Source organism: Antennarius striatus, chromosome 16 (assembly GCF_040054535.1).
Source record: "Antennarius striatus isolate MH-2024 chromosome 16, ASM4005453v1, whole genome shotgun sequence".
Classification (NCBI taxonomy): domain Eukaryota; kingdom Metazoa; phylum Chordata; class Actinopteri; order Lophiiformes; family Antennariidae; genus Antennarius; species Antennarius striatus.
The window spans coordinates 10,498,676-10,526,052 of record NC_090791.1 but is presented as its reverse complement, the minus strand read 5'-3'; the positions used below and the strand labels follow the sequence as shown (position 1 = coordinate 10,526,052).

General features: G+C 40.2%; 1 protein-coding gene across 1 annotated transcript in view; it reads right to left on the bottom strand.

Annotated features, from left to right (window-relative positions):
- The window catches only part of LOC137609164 (voltage-dependent T-type calcium channel subunit alpha-1I-like), a 109,133-nt gene that overhangs the window by 66,560 nt on the left and 15,196 nt on the right, over nucleotides 1-27,377 (bottom strand). Inside the window, exons 2-3 of the mRNA XM_068335985.1 lie at nucleotides 7,648-7,759; nucleotides 2,502-2,635 (exon numbers count right to left, since the gene is read on the bottom strand). Coding sequence (XP_068192086.1) covers nucleotides 2,502-2,635; nucleotides 7,648-7,759 — 246 coding nt within the window. The remainder of the gene's footprint in view (nucleotides 1-2,501; nucleotides 2,636-7,647; nucleotides 7,760-27,377) is intronic.

Here is a 27,377-nt window from a genome sequence, read left to right as displayed (position 1 = left end):
AATGTTAAAAGGATTTTACACACACACACACACACACACACACACACACACACACACGCATGCACAGACACATACACACACGCACACGCACGCACGCACACACACCCACGCACGCATGCACGCACACACACGCACGCACACATGCACGCACACACAAGCACGCATGCACGCACACACACACACGCACACACACACAATCTGTGAGCATCCACTGGGGATCTGCAAATGAAGACGAATGATCTTACAATCACCCTGGTAAGTCTGCTGCTCTACCTTTCTACCCTCTGTTACCCCACTCCACTCTCTCTCTCTCTCTCTCTCTCTCTCTCTCTCTCGCTCTCTCTCTCTCTCTCTCTCTCTCTCTCTCTCTCTCTCTCTCTCTCTACTTCTCTAACACACACACTTTTCTGAGCCTCTCATTTAACTTCCCTCAGCACAGGTGTTTGAGCAGGTCTCTTTGCTATTGCTGTATGCACATACTCCATAGAGTGTGCTTGTGTCTAGTGGTAACAGTGTGTATCAAGGACACCAAGGAGCCAAACTGATGCAACATCGCACACAATTAAACAATGGATACTTATTTTCCTGTGGGCAGGTATTATGGATGTTTCAGCATGTGTATCTGTTTGCCAGGTTTCCTTCCTTGCTCCATTACTCCCTTCTTCCCGTCTTTCCTTTCCTTTCTTCTGGCATCCTTTTACTTCCAATAAACATATCTGCTTGTCCAATACAAAAAACAACATTTTTATGCCATCTACCGCAAGGATCACAAGTATTCCCATGAATATTAAAGTGTATAGATCTGTAAAATTACAGCATGTTTGTATCCTTTCCCAAAAATAGTTTATTGTGCCAAGCCAATTCTTCTCTTAGCCTGTGGAGTCTGTGGCAGTCTACCAGATATTACAGCTTTACTCAATCGGCAGTGTATTCTTTTTTACAAAGCCATTCTTTACTTTTGTCTCCTAATTTATAACACTCAAAAAAGTTAGCAGTTACTGTCTTCACTCCTGGGAATTATTCCTTCTATCATATATAAAAACTGGCTTTTGGGTAAAATGTTTTCTCTGCTTGTAAAAAGTTCCTTATGGGTGTGGTTAGGAACTAAATGCAGTACACCAGGGGAAGAGTCCACATTCATAGTTTTAATAATGGTTGTCTGAGAAACCTAAAGAGTAGGATGAAGAATTGACAATCTGGACCTGAACTGGGGTCAGAGCAGAGCATAAGTAGGGTGGAGCCTCATTGGAGATGGGAAGCAGATGGCTGCAGCAACACAGGTGACAGGAATGAGTGGATCGAGTGGGAGTGAAATCAGGATACAGACGACAGGGGGGACAACTGCAACCTGTGCCATGACACAATTAAAATGTTAACTGAATCTTATTAGAATCATTAAGCTTTGTTGTATTTGATATGGATGCAGCAACTCTGCATGGGTTTACTAATATAGTCCCTGCTTGATCCCTGAAGTTTGGACAAATAATCATACATACTACTGCTATACTTGCTGTCTAAATGTAAATGATTGATTATATTGTGTTTTACACACTGTAAATTGAGTTTTCTTAATTTCAGAGTGAATTTTCCCCATTTAATTAAAGATTTGATTAACAAAATAACAAATACGCTTTTAATACAATGAATTAAGAAAGCCATCCTTCATCTTATTCACCAGATCTTAATTCTGCTGCTTCTTCTGTACAAAAGCCCAGGTCGCGGACAATCTGCCACAGCAGCATCGGTCTTCATTTCTACCAGCACTGATCCTAGGTCAGCTGCCCTCTGGCCAACCAGCCACCGGCCGGCTCCACTCCCACGTCAGCTAACCCTATCATTGTCCAGGGTCAGGAACATCCTGCTGCCTAACACATTTGACAAGTACTGTAGAAGTCACAATTCCCACCGTCCAACGGTCCAGAACTATGATCTTTGAATTATATTCCCATCCATTCATGTGACAATTTCTTCCCATTTTCCATCGACAGCCACGCTCATTGGTGCTCATGATTCTCCACTGGAGTCCTGACCAATAGTTTGCTCCTGTTTTAACCCATTTTGAAAAGCCTGTTCAAGCAAAGGCTACTACTCCTGTATTGTGTCTCAACATCTTGTATAAACATTACGACAGTCAAATGGGGGTGCATCATTGGTGTTCCACTTCCAACACCACATCTGTAAAAATGGGTGTGATTTGTTGTGTGTAGAGTAGCATTTCCAGGTAGTTCAAAAAAAGAATGCTTTGTTTGTCTCATGTAAACAAAGACTTAATAAAGAATGTTCTTCATTGGGGTGTCATATTGGAATCTCTGGGGTCTGTCTGATGTAGCTTTACTTGTTGGAAGCAACTGATTCAACAAATAAGATGAGATTGCATTCAATGGCATTCCTGTTTTTTATGTGTTCAATAGGAATTCTTTGACATGATTTATACTGCTGGAGAACTTACATTGATTGAACTTTGTTTAGCACACATGTTGCAAGAAGTTATAGGTGCTTACCCCGCCATGACAATGAAGAAGTCCAGCCTGTTCCAGGTGTCTCCCAGGTAACAACGGCGACCAAAAATCCCGAGAGCCACCATCTTTACCACCATCTCCAAAGCGAAGAAGATGTAGATGAATGCATCAAATGCCTGCAAAATGAAGAAGAAAGAGGAATTTTGCTTTAGAAACACAATACAAGCATGTCTCTTTTTTACATTTCTTGGATCACAAAAAATGTAAAGAAAGAACAGGAACAACAAAGTGTGGGAGATCCATGTCAACATCACAATAGAAAAGAGAAGCTCCAGTGACAGTAAAAAATGGAAACAAATGAGTTCATATTTCAGCCATGTCCTGCTTGCGTTCTTATATAATATAATGCAGAGCTCCTTTTGTATTTTCAGAACAAACCTCTTCCCTTGTGTTCTGCCCTAGGCTATAAGACTGTTTGCTACTGTGTTTCATTTTCTTACTACATACAGCTTAAGCTGCTACCACTAGAAACTATAATTTCATAGCCTGAAAATTAAAAATGCAATGAAGCTGAATGGATGTATGTTGGCAAGTCGTTGGTGATAATTTGGATTTAAGGTGATGGCAAATCTTGCTGTTTGTTCCATCTTTCCATCCCCAGATGAGCACAAAAGCACAGAACATAAACCCAAACCAGATAACAGTTTTGCAACCAAATTATTGTAGTCAAGTATGCTTGCACATCTGCTTTGATAATCTTCTATGTGAAAATGCAAGGATGTTGGTTTAAGGGCAACCCAACAATTTATTTTGTAAGCTATTAGTCTCAAATATAATATGAATACCAAGGACGAAATATTATTAATGATCTTTAGCGAACTTTCCAGATAAATTTTGCTCTGCTTTTCTGAAGTATAGGAGGATGCCCAGAAAGGAAGGCTTGTGCTCTTCTCAAATCAGATGGCAAAAATAAACTTACGTGCTGCAACAAGGAAAGTATTTTCTCCAAGGTTATTACATTTTAAGGGTTTCTGGACAAGTCAAATAGCAAACTAGAGCCTCAACAACAACCCAGAGCAGTCAAACAAACTGATATGCGGCACATTTCAAGATATGAGGGTTATGCCAGGGGTAACATAGTTCAGATTTTTTACTCAGCAGTGTGGAACAACAGTGGATGGTGTTTGTGGCTTTGGACCACAGTGAATAAGAGAAATGGTGTTAGGATGATTTGGGATTTACTCATCATGTTGCACAGACAGAGACAGGAGATTGCAGGCAGAAACGACGTGAGTGGAAAAAAGACACAAACACCAATCTATTCCTTTTTTTTTTTTTACACGTTTTCGCCTGTCTTTAAGATTGTTTTATGTACGTATTAGAGTAAAGATATCCCAAAATTCAGAGGGAAAAAAAGCTAGTCAAATTTAGAACTTGTGGTTGTATGAATACACGCATGCATGTGAGTGCACGAGACTCTGACACCTTTTTTGGCGCTTGTGCAAGAACAGTTTTGTGCGTGTTGTGTGTGTGTGTGTGTGTGTGTGTGTGTGTGTGTGTGTGTGTGTGTGTGTGTGTGTGTGTGTGTGTGTGTGTGCGTGTGTGTGCGTGTATGTGGGGGTGTGTGTGTTTGTGCCTTGAAACACACTGGAAACATTCACTCACACACATACAGCATACAAAGCTGGAAGCTTGCAATGGGAAAGATGAGAAGACGTCTCACATGCTGTTTAAATGGTGTTTTGATAAATAATGCAGTCTGCGCGCTTCACATGTAATCCGACATTGGCTGCACCAGTCGGATCCCTGTCGCGTTCTGCTCAGAGTGAAAGGGGAATGAATTCATCATCGTTATTTGTCACTGCTTCCTCTTCAGTCAGCCTATCAGTTTCTATCATCAACACGGTTTGTAAAGAGGTTGAGGTCTTGTGATGGGCTCTTTCATGATTTGCAATAGGAGCTGGTGCAGAAGCTGCTTCACATGCTGTCAATGCATCTCTTATTTGGCAGGAGTTGCAAACGTAGTAAGTAGGTCATCAAGATTGTGACGGTGGACTATGTCAAACGAAATATGAATGTGTGTCTTATTATACATGTGTAATGACCGGATGAAGAGTGTTATCAGTGCCTGGATCCAAAGGCAACATGAGGACAAATATCCATTTCACTATCTCTGATAAGTAAGACAAAAATTCATATGAACTAAAAAAGTCTATCTGTATTTCCTGAATGTTTGAAGCTCAACTATAAAAGTTGAACAAGAGACGCTTTGATGACACAAGTTCGGTCTCATCCAACTCCAGTTCGCTTGAGATGACTATGCAAAGCAGAATCAGCTGGACATGACATCTGTACAACTTTCAACACCAGTTGCTGCTTCTCTTGTGAGCATGTTACCTTAAACTAGATCTACTCAAGCATTAAAAAACATTAAAACCCAAGAATTATTGACATATAATTGGTATTTGCTGTTCTTTGTCTCATCCAAGTAGGACTAAAGCCTTGCTGTGATTGTGATAAATTTGGTTGGTGAGAAGATTTTGGCGTTGTTGTTTCATTACAGTTAGCATTGAATAGATACAATTACACTGGTGACGACTCCTGCAGATAGTTTCATATTGAGGTTTGAGGTTCTAGGATGTATCAAGAAACAACTGTCTAGAACCAGCTTACTTCTACTAACCTATCTTCCATTTGCAAAAAAAAAAGCATCGGGCACTGCTTTATTCATAGCTCCTCAGTTCCAAAAGGTCACTAAAAGGTCACGTAAACAGTTGATGAGGGGATCATGAGGGGTGAAGGAGAGGTGTCTGTAATTTTGAAAAAAACATTCCTAAAGTTTGCATTGCACAGACACTGGAAACTTGAAGAAGGAGCTACCACCCTGATTTGTTCACCTACTAATTTATAATCAATCAATCGGATTTTATTTGTAAAGCACTAAATCACATTAAAAGACATTTCAAAGCGCTTAAAGATTAATTTAATTCACTTAACATATCACAAAAAAACTTTCAATTAGGAAAAGTGTTTAATGGCAGCAAAACAAACAATGAAGTCTATTGATGAAACATTTTTGTATTTTATCAGATTGAATAGAGCTCTGTCATTTGTCTCTTGTTACTGTGCAAAGATAATCTAAACTAAACTAAGGTAACCAGTTCCCTATTAAGCTGTCTCTTGCTTCTCAGGAAGTGTGCTTCGGGATACTAATATAATATATACAGAGGGCCAGAGGAGCATGATAGGACCACCCTAACAATCTAAGCTCTGTCAGCAAAATCACTCCTGTTACCATTATCAACCATCAGAACATAACCCATCAGACTACCTAGGGAGAAAATATGCTCGTTAGAGAGGAAAAGAATGGAGGAGATGCAGGGAGTGTGTAGGATGGGGAAATAGGAACATGGGGAGGAGTATTGGAAGAAGAAGTAAGAGGAAGAAGAGTTAGTGAAGCAGGAAGATGTGTCACAGTTTTAAAATAGCACTGAATTTCTGCTTGAAATCTCCACAGCAAGTAGAGAAAATCCAGTGAGATAAATAAACCAATTACAGTTTGGTCCGAGGGGTTTCATTTGATATGATAATCCACCATGATGTGATGTGGGCAAGTGAGATATGGCAGTAAAATTGTGTAACAGCATAAGCCACAAACCAGCCACAGCTCAATACGAATTAATGCACAACGATTTTCAAAGTCGATAAAGATTCAACCAACATGAAGCACGTGAGGCAGAATTAGTCTGTCCTTGTCATACCTGCAATTTATCCTGCCATTCCTTCATTGAAAAGCAATTAAAATACCAGAGGGACGCACTGAGTCTGCAGCCAGATGGCAAATTACAGACAAGTAACCAAAATACAGTAAAGCATCTGCTATAACAAAGTCTAAGATGTCAATCGACCTATTACTCATTTGTTCAATGATGACCTGCAAATAGATCAATCTACAGGCAATAAAGGCAATGAAATTAACCCATCATTCAAAACACCAAGAAGATCAGTCTTCTTGAAAATGAGCTGCCTTGTTATTCATTATGCATTCAATTATGAATTAAATGCACTGCATGGGACCTGCATTAGATATGTACGCAGGACAGTGGTGAATCAAAACACAGGTTGAAAGAACTCATCAATACACACTGAATGAGACAATACATTTTAGCAGAAGAAGAATTCAATCCTGTGAGTGAAACTCTACAATTCCACTAGACTGTACAGATGTGTTCCTCTCCAGTAGCGCATTCGCGTCACGATGTGACAAAATCACAGGTGGCTCTACAAGAGCATATTAAAGAAAACTAAATCCCAGCTTCCAGTTCAGAGAGCAGGAGAAAATATAAACTTTCTAGGAAATATTTTAGCTACAGCTCCTGTATGAATCAGTTTGAGGGATGGTGACGAGGAGACAGGCGAGTTGAGTTTAAGTCAAATATCTGAACACTTTGTTCCTTCTTTTGATCACTGTGTTGACATGGGCAAAGACACAGAAACACACACACGCTGAGATGTCAGTTCCAGCATATGCTATTTAGCCAAGCACTCAGTCTGACTCTGTGGTGTGATCTCTTTTGGTAGGGTTATCTTAGGGGCACAGCTGGATCTACATTTTGCGCTGGTGTATAATAAGACACACTGGTGTCCATCTCTCAGTCATCCATTATGAAGTCATGCTTTCATTTGTTCCCAAGTAGTCAGTTGTTGTCTACAATAGCCAGCTTCCCTTTTACCTCATCCTTCTTCTCTCCAGTGTGGTTTTAATGTATTTAGCCACATCAGCTCTTCATTACATCCTACACAATGTCAGCAGTATGAATACCCTGCCCTTCACCGCACTGATTGGCAGCATTTTTTGTCACGTGTCATACTTTCTGCAGAGATATTTGGCTGTGAGCCATTCTTAACGGCAAACAGGTGTTTGTTCATAATGTGGTACAACATAAAGCTTTAATGTTCACAGCGTAACAGTGTGACAACTTTCCTTTGACATTGTTGCGACACCTGCCTTTATTTACCTTCACTTTTAACCCTGACTGTTCTAGCAGTCCTAACAACACCATGTGTGTCTGAAATTATCTCAGAAACCAAAACCTATAACTGGTAAAATATTGACAACGGCTGATGATTAATTGATCGCTGACATTCATAGCTCACATAAACAAACATACACAGGGGTCCATCTTACCTGCAGTATCTGGCAGCGGTCCGAGGTACAGTCGATGTTCTCACAGGGTTGGTACATGCCAAGTGTCACACAGTTAAGCAAGATCACCATGATGCTAATCCTCTCGAACCATGTATGAACAGGACTGGGGTTAAGGAGCATAGCGGCACTGAGGAGAAAGTCACAACTATACCGACTACAATCGTTTCAAGGTGGCCTGTAGGATAAAAATGCAAAACAAATGTCATCATTTATTCCCAGAATGACTCAGGAATCACTTTGATTCAATGTAGAAACTGCTTTAAGATGCTGCCTTCAACATATATGCAATGCCTATTGTTCAAGATTCATTAAATATGGAAAACAAACTGGAGTGGAAGAACGATGGATGCCCAACAAGTGAGTAATGTTCTGGGAGATGAGACAAGAATGAAAAAATTTGATGTAGGATTAAAAATGTCAGAGAGCAATGACATTTTACACCTGAGGAAAACCAGAGGATGAGGAGTACATAAAGTCCCAGCCTCCAGGTAGTCAAATGTTTCAACATCATTCAGCTCATCTACAATTATATTCACAGGTGGCAAAAATATGCAAATGTAATAATTAAGTCTTACTCAGTTCATTATTCTATCATCATTATGCAAAAAAGAACCAGCTTATTGAAGCTGTGTAATCACTTGCTCTTTTCATTAAAATACAACTGTTACATTTTAATCTTTCTATTAAAAATTCACATTCTAAAATATTTCATATACTGTATCACCTTTAGGACAGATTTACCTCACAGACTTTTAGTGACAATGTAGCGTTAAAATCATTCCCCTCACTCCATCCCAGAGACTAGAAGCTGACCTGTGTACACCTGCTATACACACAGTCCTGTGTGTGTGTGTGTGTGTGTGTGTGTGTGTGTGTGTGTGTGTGTGTGTGTATACGTGCGTGCGTGCATGTGTGAGTGTGTGTGTTTGACTGACTCTGTGACTGTGACTGACAATCTTTGTGCTCTCTGTGCAGTCTCCATGGAAATATGAAGAAAGGCAGTGTTACTTTTTTCTAATGTTGGGGTCACTTCAGGAAAAGTCATTTTGGGTCGAAGACAGCAAAAACATGAAGAAACGTGTTGTTAAATATACACTGTTGTCTGTCGTAACTGTTTGAACAGTTGGAAACATGGTTAGGCACCAATTCTTGTATTCACCAAAGTCAAGTACAGTATAGAGGATTCATATCACACAGTTCATTATGTGCATAACTCTCATTCAGTGTGTGAAAGTAACAGTGTGTAAGCCAAGCGGTCATACAGCCAGTGAGAAATTCATCAATTAAATGGAAATGAGAAGGTTTTTCCAGCCGACCTATTCTTTTTACACGACTAGTGTGAGTCATAAAGTCAGACCCAGCAAACCGACTGAAGCTCAGAATACATTTTCTGATATTTATGTGAAATGATGAAATACACAGCCACCCAGTCACCTTGCGGAGTGCATCACTGAACTCATTTACACCTGCACCATATCTGCTTTCAGCCTACAGCACAAGCTTTAAAGTATTAATGTAACATAATTATGGTGCGCTTTAATGTGCAAACATGAATAAAACTCAGATGGAAGACATATACTAAATGAATATGATGCAAATGCCAGTGTGTGTGTGTGCGTGCGCGCGTGCGTGCGTGTGTGTGTTTGCGTGTGTCCTGATATCACTGTGGAGTAAATGTGTGCTGTTTAGTGAGTGCAAATGTGAATCCAAGGCACAACTGGGCTGCATTCAGTCTTTTGAGTAGTGATAACTGTGTATCACAGATTTAAAGCATTACGTCACAGCATCTATTCCCTTTAAAAGCCATATCTACTGTAGCTATACCTGGTGCAAAAACAGAGGATGTTTCAACAGAGGCATTTGACTACATTTACCAAAATACAATTAGTATGTCTCCCCATTAAATGAGATGCTGCACATTTATGCACAATGCACTTTACTCCTTTTCATTATTCAGATCTCATGTCATGCCAACAGGATTGGTTTGCCATTGTTAATTAAATATTCTGGGTTCCTCTTCAAACCAAAAGGTCACCTACACAGTTCAGGTGCACGCAGTGAAAGGTTTGGAACAAAGCAGCTAATATTTCCCACCTCATCAGAAAAGCCAAAAAATATTTCAGTCAGAGTTTAACCGTTGAATTGTATCTCCTCTGTAGAGTTCCCTTTGTCTTATCATGTTCACAACTATGGCTTAACTTCCAGTTAAATGAGAAGGCTGTTCACTTTAAGTCTTGGATCTGCAAGAGATTTCTGCTGGTTTTAGATGTTTTTCCTCATCATTGTTACCAACTTATTGCTAATGGTGGATTGTTGTGTCTCTCCATAATAAAGCATTGATCTCAACCTGCTCTTCTTGTAATGACCCTTTATATAACATATGTTGTAAATCAAAGTTATATTAATAAAATAACGACTGATATTGCATGAGCCTTTGACTCCCTGGTGAATGCCTTTGTGTGTGGCATGCAAAAGATCTGCACACAATTACAAAATCAAAGTTGTGAAACCATGACACTGTGATCAACTAGCTTCTACATGAATGGCTGATACAAATATTATGTCAACAGAAACAAAAAGGCTTTCAAATAAATAAAAACAAATTTGAGGTGTCTCCTGAAACACACTCTCCACTCTGCTTTGACCTGAATGTCTCCCCATCCTGCTGGCTCCTCTCTGTAGCTTGGCACCAGTCTCTGGAGGAAATACAGACAAATGAGGACAAATAATATCAGAATGATGTGTGGAAAAAAATATAATCAAGGACTGTCTGTGTATTTTCTTTTAAGTTTTCGTCACCTAACAACCATCCCTTTCTTTGAAATAAGCCCTCCCCTTTGGGTTATGCCATCTTTCTACAACTCCTCACCCTCAAAAACATTTCAATTTTCCCATCTGTTGCCATTCCCCATTTTCCTTCCATCCCTCCCTTTGCTCAGCTTTTCATTCATTCCCAGGTGTGACAGAACAAATGACATTTCTGCCCTCCAAGCAAAAGCAAAACCAAACACTTTGGGACATATCTTACCTCGTCAGGCAAGGAAAAATCAATCAGGCCACCGTGTGTATAAATGTACTAGTATGTGTGGTACTCCCATAGTACAACTAAACAACTTGCCCCGAGGTTTAGTGCTAGCAAAGTGAGAGCCAAGAAGGCAGGCATGCTTTGAACAAGCAGGGAGACAGACAACCTAAGATAAATATCACATTTATACAAACTGGGAGAACACAAGACAGGAGACATGAGACATGAGACAAGAGTTATTCCAGTGTGTTTCAATGTTTCTCTCCCAAACCTCATAGCTTAGAGTAAAGAATACACAAACCTCATTCATTACATGCAAAAGCACCAAACCCTCACAGACACTCACTCTTTCTGAGCTGCATCAGCAGCCTTTGTGTTGACATGTTAAGTGACTCAGCGCTGTTATGACTTTTTTACATCACACCATCCCTGGACTTCTCCCTCCCCGGGGGAAATGAAGCAGCAGTTGGCTGACTTACATCCAGCTGATTCTCGAGCAGCAGCTGATGGCTGGTCGTGTCACTCCCTAATCATGCTGGGAGGGTTACTCACTGAGCTTGACACCAGCAGTGCTTTAAGGATGGAGGACAGGAATCATGTTATTAAGACTCAGCTAATTTGATTTTCTTAAAGTTATCACTTGTGGCATATTTACCTCAAAATGGTTAAGAATCTTCCCATAGACCATGAAAGTGTGGTTGCTCTCTTGTTCTACATATAACATTCTTTAGATGCACACAGGTCTCCTCTCGGTATTTATTTGTCTATCATCTTTTCCAGATCCCCCTTTTCTCCCTTTTTTTTTGCAAACGTGTGTCAGTACAGATTTGTCATACATTCATCTCCCTCCCTCTGGTTTTCTTTTATTCTATTTGGGGCTTTCCAAATTTATCAAGCTCTCCGTATCTGCATGACAAAACAACTCAGGATCCTCACCTTGTTGCTGATGCTGTATTGGTCACTCCATCTGCCAATGCCATGTATTCAAGTGTCAAAAAGGCAGAAGTAAGGAGATCCAGTTTGATTCGATTTTTTCCACTTTTACTGGGAAAACGACATTCAGAAAAAAAATGTAATAATTGAAATGTAAAAATAAAATTCTGTGGGTACACCGACACGTACAAACTGCAGGACAGGAAAAAGATAAACTGCTTTTGCTTCCTATTCACACACATACAAAAAAATGTGTGTGTGCATTTGTGTGTGTGTGTGTGTGTGTGTGTGTGTGTGTGTGTGTGTGTGTGTGTGTGTGTGTGTGTGTGTGTGTGTGTGTGTGTGTGCGTGCGTGCTACAGTGAAGACCCTTAGGATCAGTCTCATTCAGATGGAATCAAAATCACATTCTGCTTCTCACAGTGTCCCATCTCCCAATGAGAAAGCAGCATGATAGGTCACTCACTGCGAAACACACACTGACACATGCGCGCACACGCAAACACACACAAACATGAGTTGAGTGCAAGTAATCCAAAACATTCCTGCATTCCTGCTTTTAGCAAAAAAGTCACAAACACATTCTCCTCCAACACAGTTTTTGTTGCCACCACTGTCCTTTGTGCACCATCATAACACAACAACAGCAACATAGTTGTGACTCATGTCACCAGATCAGCTTTGGGATGTGACACAGTCCCAGCTGCTGGCGGAACAATCCGTCAGTGCAGAGTAATGTCCAGAACAACCAGTGTTAACACTGATAAAGTGTCTGCACGCTGTCCTTATCATTACAAAGTTCTGTGATTGTTTTGACTCTGTGACTGCTGTGTTGTGCTCTTCCGTTGTGTCTGCCTCTCTCTCTGTCTTCCTCACCGCATGGAAGCGTTAAGGCATAATACCTCACTCTGCTTTCTCCCCTTTCACAGGTATTTTTCTAGTACCTCATCAGCAATTGGACCTTCTATGTGTGCTTTGGATTGGATCACCACCTGAACTGCTCAACGCTTTCTCTCATATCTATTTGTGTATTTGTGTAAAATAATACAACATACAACTTACATTGTTTGGATCAATATTGTGCTTTACTATTTCTTGCTTGATTGTTAAATGGGCAAGAACCACTCTAGCAGGAGAGAGAGGTGTCGCTGCGTGTTCACGTGCCACCATCGTATCCTATCCCAAATAGGTTTGTCGCGGCGAAACCCAACAGAACCCAACAGAACCCATGATAAGACAATGAGCCTCACGTGAACTGTATGTATTCAGAAGAAAGAAAAAGAAAGAAATGTACTTTAATAACACCCTTGGGAAAATCATTTTTCCTATCAGAGTGTATATTTTTTACACACATATGTGCGTACAGGCACTGAAACACCCACACAGACACACACACAAGGGGCTTGTAAGTATGCAGATATATACGGTATGTTATAGTGAGCGGTAGAGAGATGGGCAGATCCTTGTTGGTGCAACCCAATGAGCAACTTGTTCAAAAGCACCTCAGCAGTATTTAGGAGTTGAACTGGCACCTCTCCACGACCCGTTGACACTCTAAACTTTTTGTTCCACATGTGCCTTGAACCGGCCACCCTCCAGTCCCCACAGACCCAGTGGACTGAGCTACTTGCGCCCCAGTAAGTGCTGCTTCTCTCTGGCAACAAAACTCACACTTTGCAATCCATTAAAAAAAGTTTCATCAGACTGTTTCTGCCCCCCCCCCAAACCCCTCCCTTCTCCCGTTAAAAACACTGTTTCAAATTTATGGACTTCAAATATTTGCATATTTACCCTACCACTAAAAATGGATCTTTGCTCGATAAAAATGTTGACAAGACCTTCCCTAAATAAAATAGCTTTTTGAACAGTGTGTCATGCAATGAATTTAATTCGGTCCAAAAAACACAGATAAACCTTCCTGCTCCATGAAGAAACAGTAGGATGTAAAGAAGCTTGCTTTAAACCTTGAATATCTTGTCGTGGGGCTTTGCACAGAGGACACAGCTTGAGCTTAATATCATCTCACTTCCCCTTACTCAAGGCAACATACTGTGTATGAATATAAGTCAAGTCATGTTTAATGATCTAATGTGATTAAGTTTGAACGTGTAGAAGGTATAAATGGGTCAATAAAAGCTACGCAGAGCTTGAAAAAGCAGGTCTATTGCACTGAAAAAGTTGTACTTAAATTTATGGATGAAAGAATGACTTGTAATGAACTGTAACCTAATAAAGATGCATTTTTGGCAAATACTAGCTAGGCTGTTTTTAAATTAAGCATGGTTAGTGTTGCCACAAGCAATGTGCAGCTTTGCCTAATGCAGATATTAATGAATAATATCAATAAATGTTGACAGAATGATTAAAAGACAACAATTAAATCAAATCAGACCTTTTTTATGCTTTTAATCAACTCTTTATCAAAAAGTTTTAAAGTTACCAACTCTGCTGTGAATCCACCACCGACTGTTGGAACTGATGCCTCTCCTGGAATGTGTGATGAAGTTTCCTCTGACAGAGCACTTGTTTCACCTCCGTCCAGTGATCCTTCAACCTCAGTCTCCTGTGCTTCAGTGTTTAACAACTTTGAACCCTTGGTCCTGCCCTTTGTTCATGATATTGTTGATAATTCTCCTGAGGATGCTGTTCCTCCGCAACTTTTTAAAGAAGTTTTCCAGCCTGCTGATCCATCTTTTCTTGCAGTTATTAATAGCATTTGGTCATCTGGAGTGGTCCCTGCTAATTTTAAACATGCAGTTTTACAACCACTTCTCAGAAAACCTGGGCTGGATCCCATGATAATGACAAATTTTAGACTGATTTTCCTTTTTAAAATCTTATTTGCAGCTCATGGACTTTTTAAATGAACAATATATTTGCATTTCAAACTAGTTGCACAAACTCAATCATTTCTATCACTTCAAAAAGGTTTTAAGCATGAAGTTGAGGGTAAATGTGCACAAAATTTAATATCAGAAATTAAATAAAGATCCAACAGTTCAGTTTGGATAAACATGTGGGGCACACATTAACATTTAATCCGGCATCATAGCGCAGATCAGTAAAGGTTCCTTAAATGGTTCTGAAATTGTTGAGAACATGCTTCACTGATGAGCAAATAACTGTCTCATTGGGCACTGGAATTGTATTACAGTACTACAAAAGAAACATTTAGATGTGTTAAATGGCATCACTGTGGTAATTTAGAAACTGATGCCCTTTTAATGCAAATAGGCACTAGGGTTGATCCTCTATCTCTCGTCCAACAAATTGTAAACACATTGTCTGCCATTTTTGCAGGGAAAAAAGCTATTATGAAACAGTAACATAAGGGTGGGGACTCATTGCAGGCTCCAATCAACTAATTCAATTGTTGCACTGACTCATTTATTGCTGGTGAAATAATGTGTTGAGTTCTCAGGTGCTTCTAAAATGGCCCAAAGGTGCATACACTCAGATCTATACAGTGTATCTATCTATACAGATCAAACAGATGTACATACAAATGCACAACATATAGCAACAACTAAAAGAAGCAGCGAGACATGGTCACATATCGTCAACCAGAGTCTGTCATGGCAGGAAGACACCTGAAGCACCTCTCAAGACAAGGCTATGGCCTGTAACCAAGGCAACAGTAGCCGACAGGCGACAAACTGTGTTTGTCCATATTCATGTATGAGTGTCTGTATGTGTGTGGGTTTTTTTCCACCATTTCAAAGCACACTTTTGTCTACAGGCAAATATGAAAAATATTCTAAACGTGTACAAAGTTGTAGTTGCATGCAGCATTTGAATTCACATACAGAGGGTGATTACTTTTTCATCTGGATTTGAACATTTTAAAGCTGTGTGCACATTCCCAATATTTGTCGACTGTGTATCTGTTATTCTCATATCAGCTCAGCACAGCAGGTGTCTGGCTCCAGTGCATTGCTGCTGCTAGTGAAGCTGAATGTATTGCAGATGCCATGGGAAATTTAAGCCAATACTTTTTTTGCACTTTCTGTGAGATGGAAATGAGGAAACCTAAAGAGAGACAGAAAGAGTTCAACATAAAGCTGAAGTATAGAGGCCGATCAGGGTGAGAACGGATGTTGGTAAACATAGCCGGCAAAAAGTAGAAAGAGGTATACACAGGGAATGAAGATAAAGGTAGAAAGAGGAGGGGAATAAAGGAAGAGCCTGCCTTGAGTCACTTGATAGTGCCAAATGCTGTATGGTTAGTAGCTATTAGTTTGAATTTGACACAGGTTCAGAGCATTGGAAACACAGGACAGAGAGAGAAGTGAAAAAACAGAAATCCAATAGCATAGCAGAGCTCCAGACATCTAGAGGGACTACCAATGGGTGGGAAAGAAACAAGCAATGTATTTCAATTCTGACCAAATTTGGAGAAAACTGTACATGAGAGGAAACTACGAATTGCTCTTTTACACCATTTGTAAAAGTGCTTTCATGAAGAAAACATAATTTATTGGCTTCAACACAAAAACATGCCAGGACAATTTTCCTAAGTAGGATTTCAAATGATTGCTAGTTTTCATTCCTTTGATTAGGGCTGTCATTTGCTGGCTGAAGTCCAATAGACTCCATAATCTTTATGATTTTAACGTTTCATAAACTTCTTCTAATAGGACATGGCCAGTTTGACCACTCCACCCATTTGACCAGTACTGTATGTGTAATACGCCGGGATCACGTCTACAATCAAGGGATATTTAAGTGAATGCTCTGTGCTTCTCAAGATCATGACAATCTGTGCAGCTAGACACAATATTACAAAAATTTCAACTTTCAACCCCCTGTCACATGCAGTGAGTCCATCTGCACTCCAATCTCTCCACCAACTTCCAACCTCCTCACCACCAATCTTTTGGAGCAGTGGTGACATTCTCAGCTTATCTATGGCATGCAGAGATCAGAAGCACCTGTTTGCCTTTACACCACCCGTGAAAAGACAAACAGAAAAAAGTGTTTCCAGATGATAAATTAGCGTCACAGATTGTTGCTTTGAAATGAAGACTTTCAAGATATTCTCAAAGCCTTTGTTCCAATTTAGGGGTTACATTCTCTTTTGTTTGAGTACCAAAGACATCATGAAGTAACAAGAATGTACCTGTCATCAGAGATATTTTGGAGTACACAAGACATGCATGAGGACAGTAGATATTACATGATGTTACATTTCAATTTGTAATATTCAACTTCAGATGGTTGTGATTCAACGCTAAATATAACAACTGACAAAACAATCCTCTGTCTAAGATGTTATGTTTGCATGGAGTTAATTTACTGTGAAAGATAATCAATACCTGGAATATGAAAAAGCAGAAGTTATTTGACTGCATGAAATGCTATATTTATATGCCACACACAAGTTATAGAGAGGCCGTTGTGTCGAATGTGGAAATCCAAAGTGTCAGATTCAGATCTGTGGGTGGATCCACACAACAAAATCACATTGGTTAACAAAACATTTTCTTTTTTAATGAAGTATGTGATCAGGAATTTTTCTACTGGTATGATTCTTTGATCATTATTATTTCAACTTGCTGATATTTTAGCAGTACTGACATTTGACAGCAACAAAAAAAGACCAAATATCATAATTTTGGGGTTGAAATCATGAGACTTTTCTTGAAGTAACCAATAAAAAACCACAAAAATCCTGTCCTTTGGACAGGTGCTACAAACGTTTGTTATTGCATTGAGGAAATTCTGGGACAAGTCTGACTACTACAAATTCTTTTACATACACTGGTATTGATGGAGAATTGTGGTTTTCAGGGAATTTTCAACTGCATAGGCACAATCATGTACAATGGTATAAGTCAGTGGGTGCTTTGACACTCCTTGACACTTCTGGTCCTACAAGCACAACACTGCAAAAAATAATGTCATATCTCAAAACAAAACCCAAAAACTCATTTATTCTTGATGTTCAATGTTTAGAGATTTGTAACTTTTAAAGTATAGATGCAACGATAAAAACACATTGACTTCTTTGGATATAAAACTAAATTTACATTTTAATCTTACTCTATTCTAAATTGAATTGTCTAATACCTGTATGTCCTGTTTATGTAGTATAAGGTGGGCTTCAAGGTTTCATTTCATTGTGCAACACAGTGTTTTACAAGAGTAAATAAATTGCCTTTATTCCTTGTAGCTTACAGAGCTCCTGAGGGGCCACATAATGAGACACATGATTGTGTCACAATTGGCCCATATGGTCTCATAACACATAATCTTAGATGTGAAAACTGTGATTAATTCACTGGTCGATGTTCTGTCAGTAACCGCCTGCAGCAAAAGGCCATTTTTACCTCAGACTAACCATAACTAAAAATGTAATTTAAAAAGCCTGACCAGAAAAATACTGTGACTTTTGGTTAGAGTTGATTAGAAAAAGGCATTACTGTAGATTAAGTCAAATGATTTAAGCATTTTTCTTGAAGAATGCATGTGACACATGATTTATATTGAATTTTAGGTCTATTTCTCAGTAAAACAGAAACGTCTTTTGGAGTGGACAGAGGAAAACGAGGCTAGCGGATATCAGAAGAAGAAGATGGGGATGAAGAGGATCTACTCGAGGAGGGAACAGTAAGCCCTCATTGCTCTCATCTCTTCATCCATATTTCAACAGGGGTCTAATAGGCTGACATGATCCCTTGTTACAAACACAGGGAGAAAAATGGCTGAGACATCAGCAGGAGGAAGCATTGAGAGATAACCATATGTGCTAAAAGGAGAATGCTTTGATTTAAGGTTTTTCTCATTTCTTACACATTGGCTTATGTTTCATTTTGATTATGATGAACATGCATGATGGAAAGATGAAAATGATCCTCAAAGCTATTTTATTATTCTTCTTGTATTGTTTTAAATAAGAATCAAATGACATTATATTTTACTGAATAGGCCTAACTAGAAATTGATCTATACTCAAAGATGCATCTTTCCTGAAACAGATTTACTTGAGATTTTTTTAAGCATGTTTAATTATATGTCTGTAACTGCAGATAATGTGAGTGGATCCCTGAGCATCACAGGTGTTTCATAAATGAACAAATAAGCTGAGAGTACCTTGGTAGATGAATGAAGCAGCAGAGAGTGGAAGGAGTATGAAAGACATTGGAACAAAAAGAATCATTAGTAGGTGATGATTCAGCCAATATTCTAGCATAAAGGTGAGAGTTTATTTGTGTCTGTTCTTTATTCTGTGAGTGCACAGCAATGAGGATGTGGCCTTTAGACAGCATTATTGTGTATTTGTACATGTTTCCTGGCTCTGGTTTAGGTGGAAAGGACATCCTACACTTCCCGGAAGGTCAATAGTTTGAGCCCCAGTTTCCTGATTCTACATGCTGATTTACATGCCGATTTGAACCATCCTCAGGGATTTAACCAAAGCGATTTGCCCAAACTATTTCCCATATAAGATTTATGTCTTATTTTTAAACAAACAAGACAGCCCATCCAACTCAGTCACTTCCCCACTAAGCTGAAGGTTTAAAAATGTATTACTAGAAAAATGAAAAGCACCCTATGGATGGACAGAAGAAGAAATTGAAGTGCTTTCAGTGGTGAACTACTGTATGTGTATACTGTATGTGTATACACATACATATACAGAATTCAACAGAAAAGCGGATACAAAGATAAAATTCTAAAAGGTTACTTTTTATGTACAGTAATCCCTGATTACTTGCGGTTGATGTGTTCCAGGACCACCCATGAAAAATTAAATTTTGCGATATAGCGACAAATTATTAATTATATTTACAGTAATTTAAATGTTTATAAAACCCTCCCCATATTGATATTAAACCACATTATATTTGTATTACCTTTTCCCACACTCTTATAGACTGTTTAAAACACTTTTGTATTAAAGAAAAGTGTTTCTTTAATACACGGAAGTGTGCTGCATTCCATGAATCCTGAAACGCAGCACACTTCCAGATGCTGTCAGTCAATAGCACGCACATACAGAATCACGGACCACCTACTAAAAATTCGCAATGTAGTGAAGCCGTGTATCTTCAAGCATGTAGAAAACTTTTCCCATGTGTTCAACAAATATGTTGCAAGATTCTTTGCTGTCAGTAATAGAGAAGTGTGTGGGAACAGATGGACTATGTTGGTTTGAAATGTGATTTTGTTCCGACTGGAAACACGCCCAAACAGGCAATACACAGAAAGTAATCATCAATAATGGAGACTTAACCATGCATAATGGTTTTACCTAGTTCATCAGCTTAGTTTAACAAGCCACTGATTAGCAATGAACAATTAAAATTGAACTTTAAACACTAGAACAAGAGACACAAGCATATACTGCACCTCAGAGTATTGTCTCTTGTCTTAAATAAATCTTTGAAACTTTTGAAAGCTACCAGTCCTCACACACAACATACACAAACCTACAACTGGATTACCATAAGCCACACTTTTCTATTATATTTCTGTCAGATGGTACACTTCAGAAGGTCCTGATTGCTTGTGTTGCAGCAAGCATGAAACAAACACTGCAGGTCCAGTGGTTAGTTCCCCAGGGCGTGTGGAATCTTGCAAAAACCCACTAAGTGCTTTTGACCTGACTTGGCTTTGATTGTTTTTCAAGAAACTTAAAGAACTTTTGTTGTGAAGAGCTCACAGGTTGACTAAAGTGGATTACCAAAACACAGAGTTTTGTTACACAGTTTGTCTTTTTGGCCACCATCGAAGTTTTAGCAGGATTTTTGTCTAAATATATGACATAATGCTATTTAGATATATCATATATATACAATAAAAGAATCACCATCTCCACGCTTTAAATTATGACAGCTTTCATTGGGCAGGATCACTCCTACGAGAATCAGACACATACTTCAGCTATTCATTTTGTCACAGACTCAGCACATTAGACAGATCATTCTAATTGGAATAGGCCTAAAAAAGATTTCCTAGTTTCTTCCTGCCTTCAACAAATGAACCTCTTCAATAAAAGACAGACCATGCAGTTATTTTCCAGCTAGGAATAGAGACCATCATAGCTATTTCTACATATTTAAATGTCAGTCATGACCTATTGTCATCTAAAACCACTTAGTCTTTTCTTCAGGACACTTATTACATACATACTGTATGTCATAATTGATAACAAATTTCAGCTTCTTTGGCATCCAGGTTTGTGCCCCAGAAGTAAGTCTAACAGATCACCTGCTTAACCTGCCATGCATCAGGCATGGAAGTTATAACCACCACACTCTTTTGTTGCTTGGCATCTGTGTTTTCTTCAGTTGCAGGAAGCTGTCCCCACGATGAGCTGGCATTTCATCCTGGGTGTACCCTGCATGTAGCCTGAAGCCAGCTGAGATTGTCGCTTTCTCTTCCACAAGATAATGGATGGATGGTTGCAAACAGTTGCAAAAACTAAAGAAAAAAACCAAACACTGCAGGTACGCAAGCTGTGCACATCCAAAGTCCTTAAATCCCACAAAGTACTTCTGACTTGGCCTTGTTACATGTTTGAAGGAATCCATCCATCCATATTGTCTCGTCTTCAGCCGCTTATATAATTTATCCACTTGTGAGTCACAGGTCTGTTGCAGTCTATCCCAGGACCCCACATTTTGCTATGGGTAAAAGGCAGGGTACACACCGGATAAAACACCAGTTCATCGCGAGGTCACAAAAAAAAAACAACACTCACATCCATGGACAATGTGTCCTCCAAGATACATGTTTTTGGAGGTGGAAAGAAGTCGGAAAAGCTGGTGAGAGCCATGCAAACCCTGAGAGAACATGCAAAATTTGTATAGATAGGGATTGAACCCGGAACCTTTGTGCTGTGTGTTAACAGCACTACCCATTGTGCCACAGTGCCACCCTGAAAGAATCATGCTTGAGACATTTTTCTTGAAAAAGTAAAAGGTTCAACAAAGGCACTGGATCTACAACACCCTATTCATTTACTTTTTCTACTCTACTGCTTCATTTTTGGTCCTTATCGGGCTGCTACAATATTAATCTACCTGTGCTACTAGACTGAAATAAAGTAGAAATGGGACTCAATAATACATAGCATCCTTTCTGTGTCGCTATCTTCAGGCGAGCCTTTAGGACATTGAATTGGGACAATGAAATGCAGGGAAAGCTCGACTGGTTGCAATAAGTCTAAGTTTACTTTTTAGAAAGTTTGAGGCCATGATACAGTCTCTATGTGTGACTATTTGGACTGTTGGCAAGTCTCTTGCAAATATGTCAACCCAGCAGGAGAGCCAATGTTCCTGTCTGTTAATTACTGCCTGACACACACACACTTGCCCACACATACACTTGCTTCACATCCATGCCCAGGCTTCAATTTAAATGCACAACAAAATGTTTTTGAAGTGTTCCTATATCCCCTCACTTTAAATCATGTTTTCTTTGGCTGGAGAACAAACTGAAGAAGCAGATAATGCAAAATGATGAAACAAGACGCTAGCTTCAAATAAAGGCGTCTAGCATGACAGCAAAAACGAAATGTGTTGGACAGCATGACACTACAAGACAGTTTATACAAAATTCTCTACATCTGTTCCTCTTTCTCCAATTGCGACCACATCACACAACTGTAATAGATGTTTTATTCTTCATTATAAATTCACCTAGCTTTGCAATGGTGATACTTAATGCATATTGTTCCAACTCTCATAACTATTATTTATTGTCCGCAATTGTCGATCTTGATGCTAATTTTCATCCCAATAATCAAATGGCCACCGATTCACTCTAATGGGTCTAATAATCTGTCTACTTGTGATGGGCATGATGAGCGCATGGCTGCCAAATCTGTCTGCCAGAGTAATAAGCTAAAAAAAAAAGTGATCTTAAAAATTGCCAGTGGGTTGCCAACCAAATATTACAATTGCACATTATGAATCGGTACATTTTGGATATGGTGACAACAGGGGACACTTGGAAGTGATGCGGGATGCAAGTTGTTCTCCTATCACTCAGCCATCAAGATGAGTGGTATTTAATCTCAATAATGTATGACTATTTGAAGCAGAGTGGCTGTCAATGAACCGGAACACACCTTAGAAAAAAAAGAAAGAGGTTTGCATCACAATTAATTATTAAATGAAATTTTCATAAAAGATAATGAGCGTGATCAAATAAAGTTGAAATAAAATGTATAAAATTATTGTTTCACTGTCAGTATGGACCTGTCTGCTTAAAAAACATTTAAACAAAGAAGGAACTCCAAGACAGCGATAGGTGCAGAGATGTGTTTGCCATTTCCCTGCCATTCCTACAAAAACAACAGGATTCCTCTTTAATCTTATAATCTATTTTCAGAAATGGCAGTTGTGTCAAAAATTCATTACACTATGACACAAAACTGAAGATGGAGGAACAAAGGAACTTTCTCCTCTTATTTCATCATTCAGTGTGTTTAAATAGCAGCAATGTCATTCATGGAATAAATCTAATCTATTTTTCTTTATATTCCTCTCAGAAAGTTTCAGTCTTCCTCGTCTGCATAAGCTACTTCCTCCTGTACCACAATTTTGGACCAGGGCTGCTGAGAGACAAGCTGTGTTTATATCTTTGGTTATAATCAAATGTTGTTAATACAATGCAGAATTCAGAAAGCAGTCATTTGTGACCATGATGTTTGAATGATCTGATGTGATAGGCAGGCAATAAATAGACATTTTAATAAGCTTTAAGGATTAAAGTTAACCAAATTTCACATTTTCAAAATGATTTAAGCAAAACTTTGAGGTTAAATTTAAATTGGTGGTATGGCCTGATGCATATTATAAATATTTCAGAATTTAACAGGCATGGAAAGCCAGAAATCCACAGAAGAGATATTCTCATAAACACTGGCTTTATTGGCCCATCAGTAAGCTAACCAAGGTCAGTCATTGCAGCTCAACTGGTTCCATGATATTAATAGGCACTGGCAGCGACTTCACCCTGTGGGATCACATCTCTGCAGGTTGGCAAGCTCAGGTACGGACAAGTATAATATACACAGGAACACACTAGGACACAAAGACAACTGAGCAGACATGCGAGGAATCACAAACACACATTGATCAGAAAGACACACAGAAGGGAGGACATACAGCACATGAGAAAATTTAACAAGAAGAAAATAAATTCCCTTCTTTCCTTATTTCTATCACAGATAATTACAGCTTGCACAAAACAACTAAATACAAACACCACAAATACCTGCGAGTCAGCCTCCTGACTACTTAAAACTCAAATGAATGAAATAAAACTAGCACGCGGTGGTTTCATGCCCGGAGTGTACCCCGCCTCACGCCCTATGCCAGCTGAGATAGGCTCCAGCTCCCCCTGACCCGCTATGGCGGATGAAGTGGCAGAAAATGAATGAATGAATTAACAATGTGAGTAAGGGCAGTGAGGAGGGCTCTGGATAAGGGAATAAAGAAGGCCAAATCCACTTATGCTCAAAAGATCCAGGGTCACCTGACGTCAGGGGACCCACGGAGCATGTGGAAGGGCATCAAGTGCATTACTTGAACACCAGGAATGCACAAGGCCCGACAGACCCCTCCCTAGCAGATGCCCTCAATAAATTTTATACCTGCTTTGAGGACCCCAACACCCCCCCAAGCACCAAACTAACACCCCCCCCCCCCCGACGACACGGCCCTCAGTGTGACCACAGAGGATGAGAGGAGGACCTTGTAAAAGATCAACCCTCACAAGGCTGCAGGCCCCGACGGTGACCCAGGGAGAGTACTGAAGGACTGTTCCTACCAGCTGGCAGAGGTGTCAACAGACATCAACACCTCACTGCAGCTAGCAATGGTCCTCAGCTGCCTGAAGTCCGCCACCATCGTCCCAGTCCCCAAAGGCCACTCGGTGAAGGAGCTGAATGACTATCGGCCGGTGGCCCTCAACCTGATAGTCATGAAGTGCTTTGAGAAGCTGGTCATGGCACACATCAAGGACTCCATAGACATTACGGTGGACCCCCACCAATATGCCTACAGGAGGAACCGCTCCACCGACGACGCCATCTCCTCTGTGGTCCACACATCCCTCACCCATCTGGAGAGCAAGGACTCTTACATCCGCCTGCTCTTCCTGGATTTCACCTCAGCATTCAACACCATCATCCCCCAGACCTTAGTGCAGAAACTGTTAGAGCTGGGACTGTCTGCCCCCACAGGAAACCGGGTCCTGGACTTCCTGGCAGACAGATCACAGACTGTCAGGATCAACAACACGGTCTCCTCCCCCATCACCCTCAGCACCGGCTCCCTACAGGGTTGCGTGCTCAGCCCCCTCCTGTTCACCCTACTGACATATGACTGCTCAGAGAAACACCCGAGCTGTCATATCGTAAAGTTCGCAGACGACACAGTAGTGGAGGGATGCATCCACAAGAATGATGAGTCCAAATACAGAGAGGAGATGAGCACCTGGTGCACTGGTGCAGACGCAACAACCTCTGCATCAATGTGGGGAATACCAAGGAGATGGTGGTGGACTTCAGGAGGAAAAGACACTTCCCTCCCTCCCTGCACATCGGAGGAGCAGCTGTGGAAGTGGTCCCCAGCTACAGGTACTTGGGGGTTCAACTCACTGAGGACCTCACCTGGAGCTGTAACACCTCCTACCTGCTCAGGAAGGCCCACCAGCGGCTCTACTTCCTCAGGAACCTGAGGCGTGCTGGACTGGGGAGTGCTGTCCTGAAGGCCTTCTACAGGGGAGCGGTGGAGAGCATCCTCAGCACCAGCATCACGGTGTGGCACTGCAGCTGCTCTGCAGCAGACAGGAAAGCTCTGCAAAGGGTTGTGAAGGCTGCACAGAGGACTGTAGGGGGGTGGCCTACCTACCACCACAGAAATCTACACAAGTAGGTGTAGAAGGAGGGCCACCCATATCATGATAGACCCACCCACCCAGCACACAGTCTGTTCCAACCCCTCCCCTCAGGCAGGAGACTACGGAGCATCCGGAGCAGGACCACCAGGCTGAGAATCAGCTTCTTTCCAGAGGCTGTTAGACAGCTGAACTCCTGTGGTGCTCTGTAGTCACCCTCACGACGCCCCGTATGTCACCACAGACACACGGGGATTTGCTGCAATATGGTGCTTCATCAGGTGCAATAGATGGAACACCTACACACTTAAGCTGATACATTGTAAATAAATTTTGCTGTTCAGACACTTTTCGATTTACACTTTAAATATCTAGCATTCTTAACTTTTCTCTGTTCTCTTATTTATCTTACATTTTTAACCCTTTTTTTCTTAATTTTCTTAATTTCTTATCTTATTTATCGACCGGGCTTTCTGGGACCTTCAGAGACATATTTCGTACTGTCATACGTGAAAATGTGTGTCAGCATGACACATAAAGACTCTGATTCTGATTCTATTACTATTGTAAATGGAAACTTGTGATACATGCCACTTGACTTGCTGTAGGCTCCTTGGGCGATGCCTTCATGCACATACAGCAGATCCTCTCTTTTTCCTTTGTATTGACTTTATCTCTCTGACTTTGCCTGAGATGGGTTGGATGCCTGTGAGGATGCAAGAGAGACTGAAAAACAAAATTGGTCACGCCATGATGAAAGTGAGAAAGAGGCAAGGTCCCTATTCACACCTGGCAAGGACGCAGATTCAGCACATTTCTAGGAGTTACTCGTGCATCAGCAGCAGGTCTGCCCTCTAATTAAATTGGCAATATCCAAGTATTTGTTTTAATGTATCATTATGGGATACATATTGATTACACAATTTAAAGGCTGTAGAACCAAGAGAACATCAGCAATAAGACAGGTTTCCTATAAACACTCCTTTCAGTAGGAGTTTTATTGGCCAATAGTCTCACAATAAAGGTCGACTGGAGATTTAGATGGATAGATAGATAGATAGATAGATAGATAGATAGATAGATAGATAGATAGATAGATAGATAGATAGACAGACAGACAGACAGACAGACAGACAGACAGACAGACAGACAGACAGACAGACAGACAGACAGACAGACAGACAGACAGACAGACAGACAGACAGACAATATACTGTATACATACATACATACATACATACATACATACATACATACATACATACACACACACATACATACATACATACATACTTACATACATACATACATACATACATACATACATACATACATACATACATACATACATACATACATACATACATACATACATACATACATACATACATACATACATACATAGACTGACAGACAGACAGATAGATAGACAGATATCTCTAAAATATACAACAGGGCAGTCAGAGACTAACATCCCATGACCCCCTGAATTCAACATTTTACCCTGACCTTCTACACTTTGTGGCTCTGGCTTCCTGAAAATGTTGCTTTTTGTTTTGTGATTATATTTCATCAGGTTTTAGAGATCCATCCATCCATCTTCCACCACTTATCCGGAGTCAGGTCGTGGGGGCACCAGCTTCAGAAGTCCAACAACATAACACCGCTCGGGTTTAGATCAGGGAGACCATTCCTCCCAATCAGGCCCTTCCAGGTTTCTCCATCATTGCCGACATGTTCATTGAAGTCTCCCAAAAGAACAATGGAGTCCCCTACAGACATCCCATGAAGGACAAACACAAACAACAGTCAGAGTTTTCCCTCCCACGGCCTTAAGGTGTAGGGAGGCGACCATCTCGTCCACCGGGGTATACTCCAACACAGTGGCGTTGAGCCGA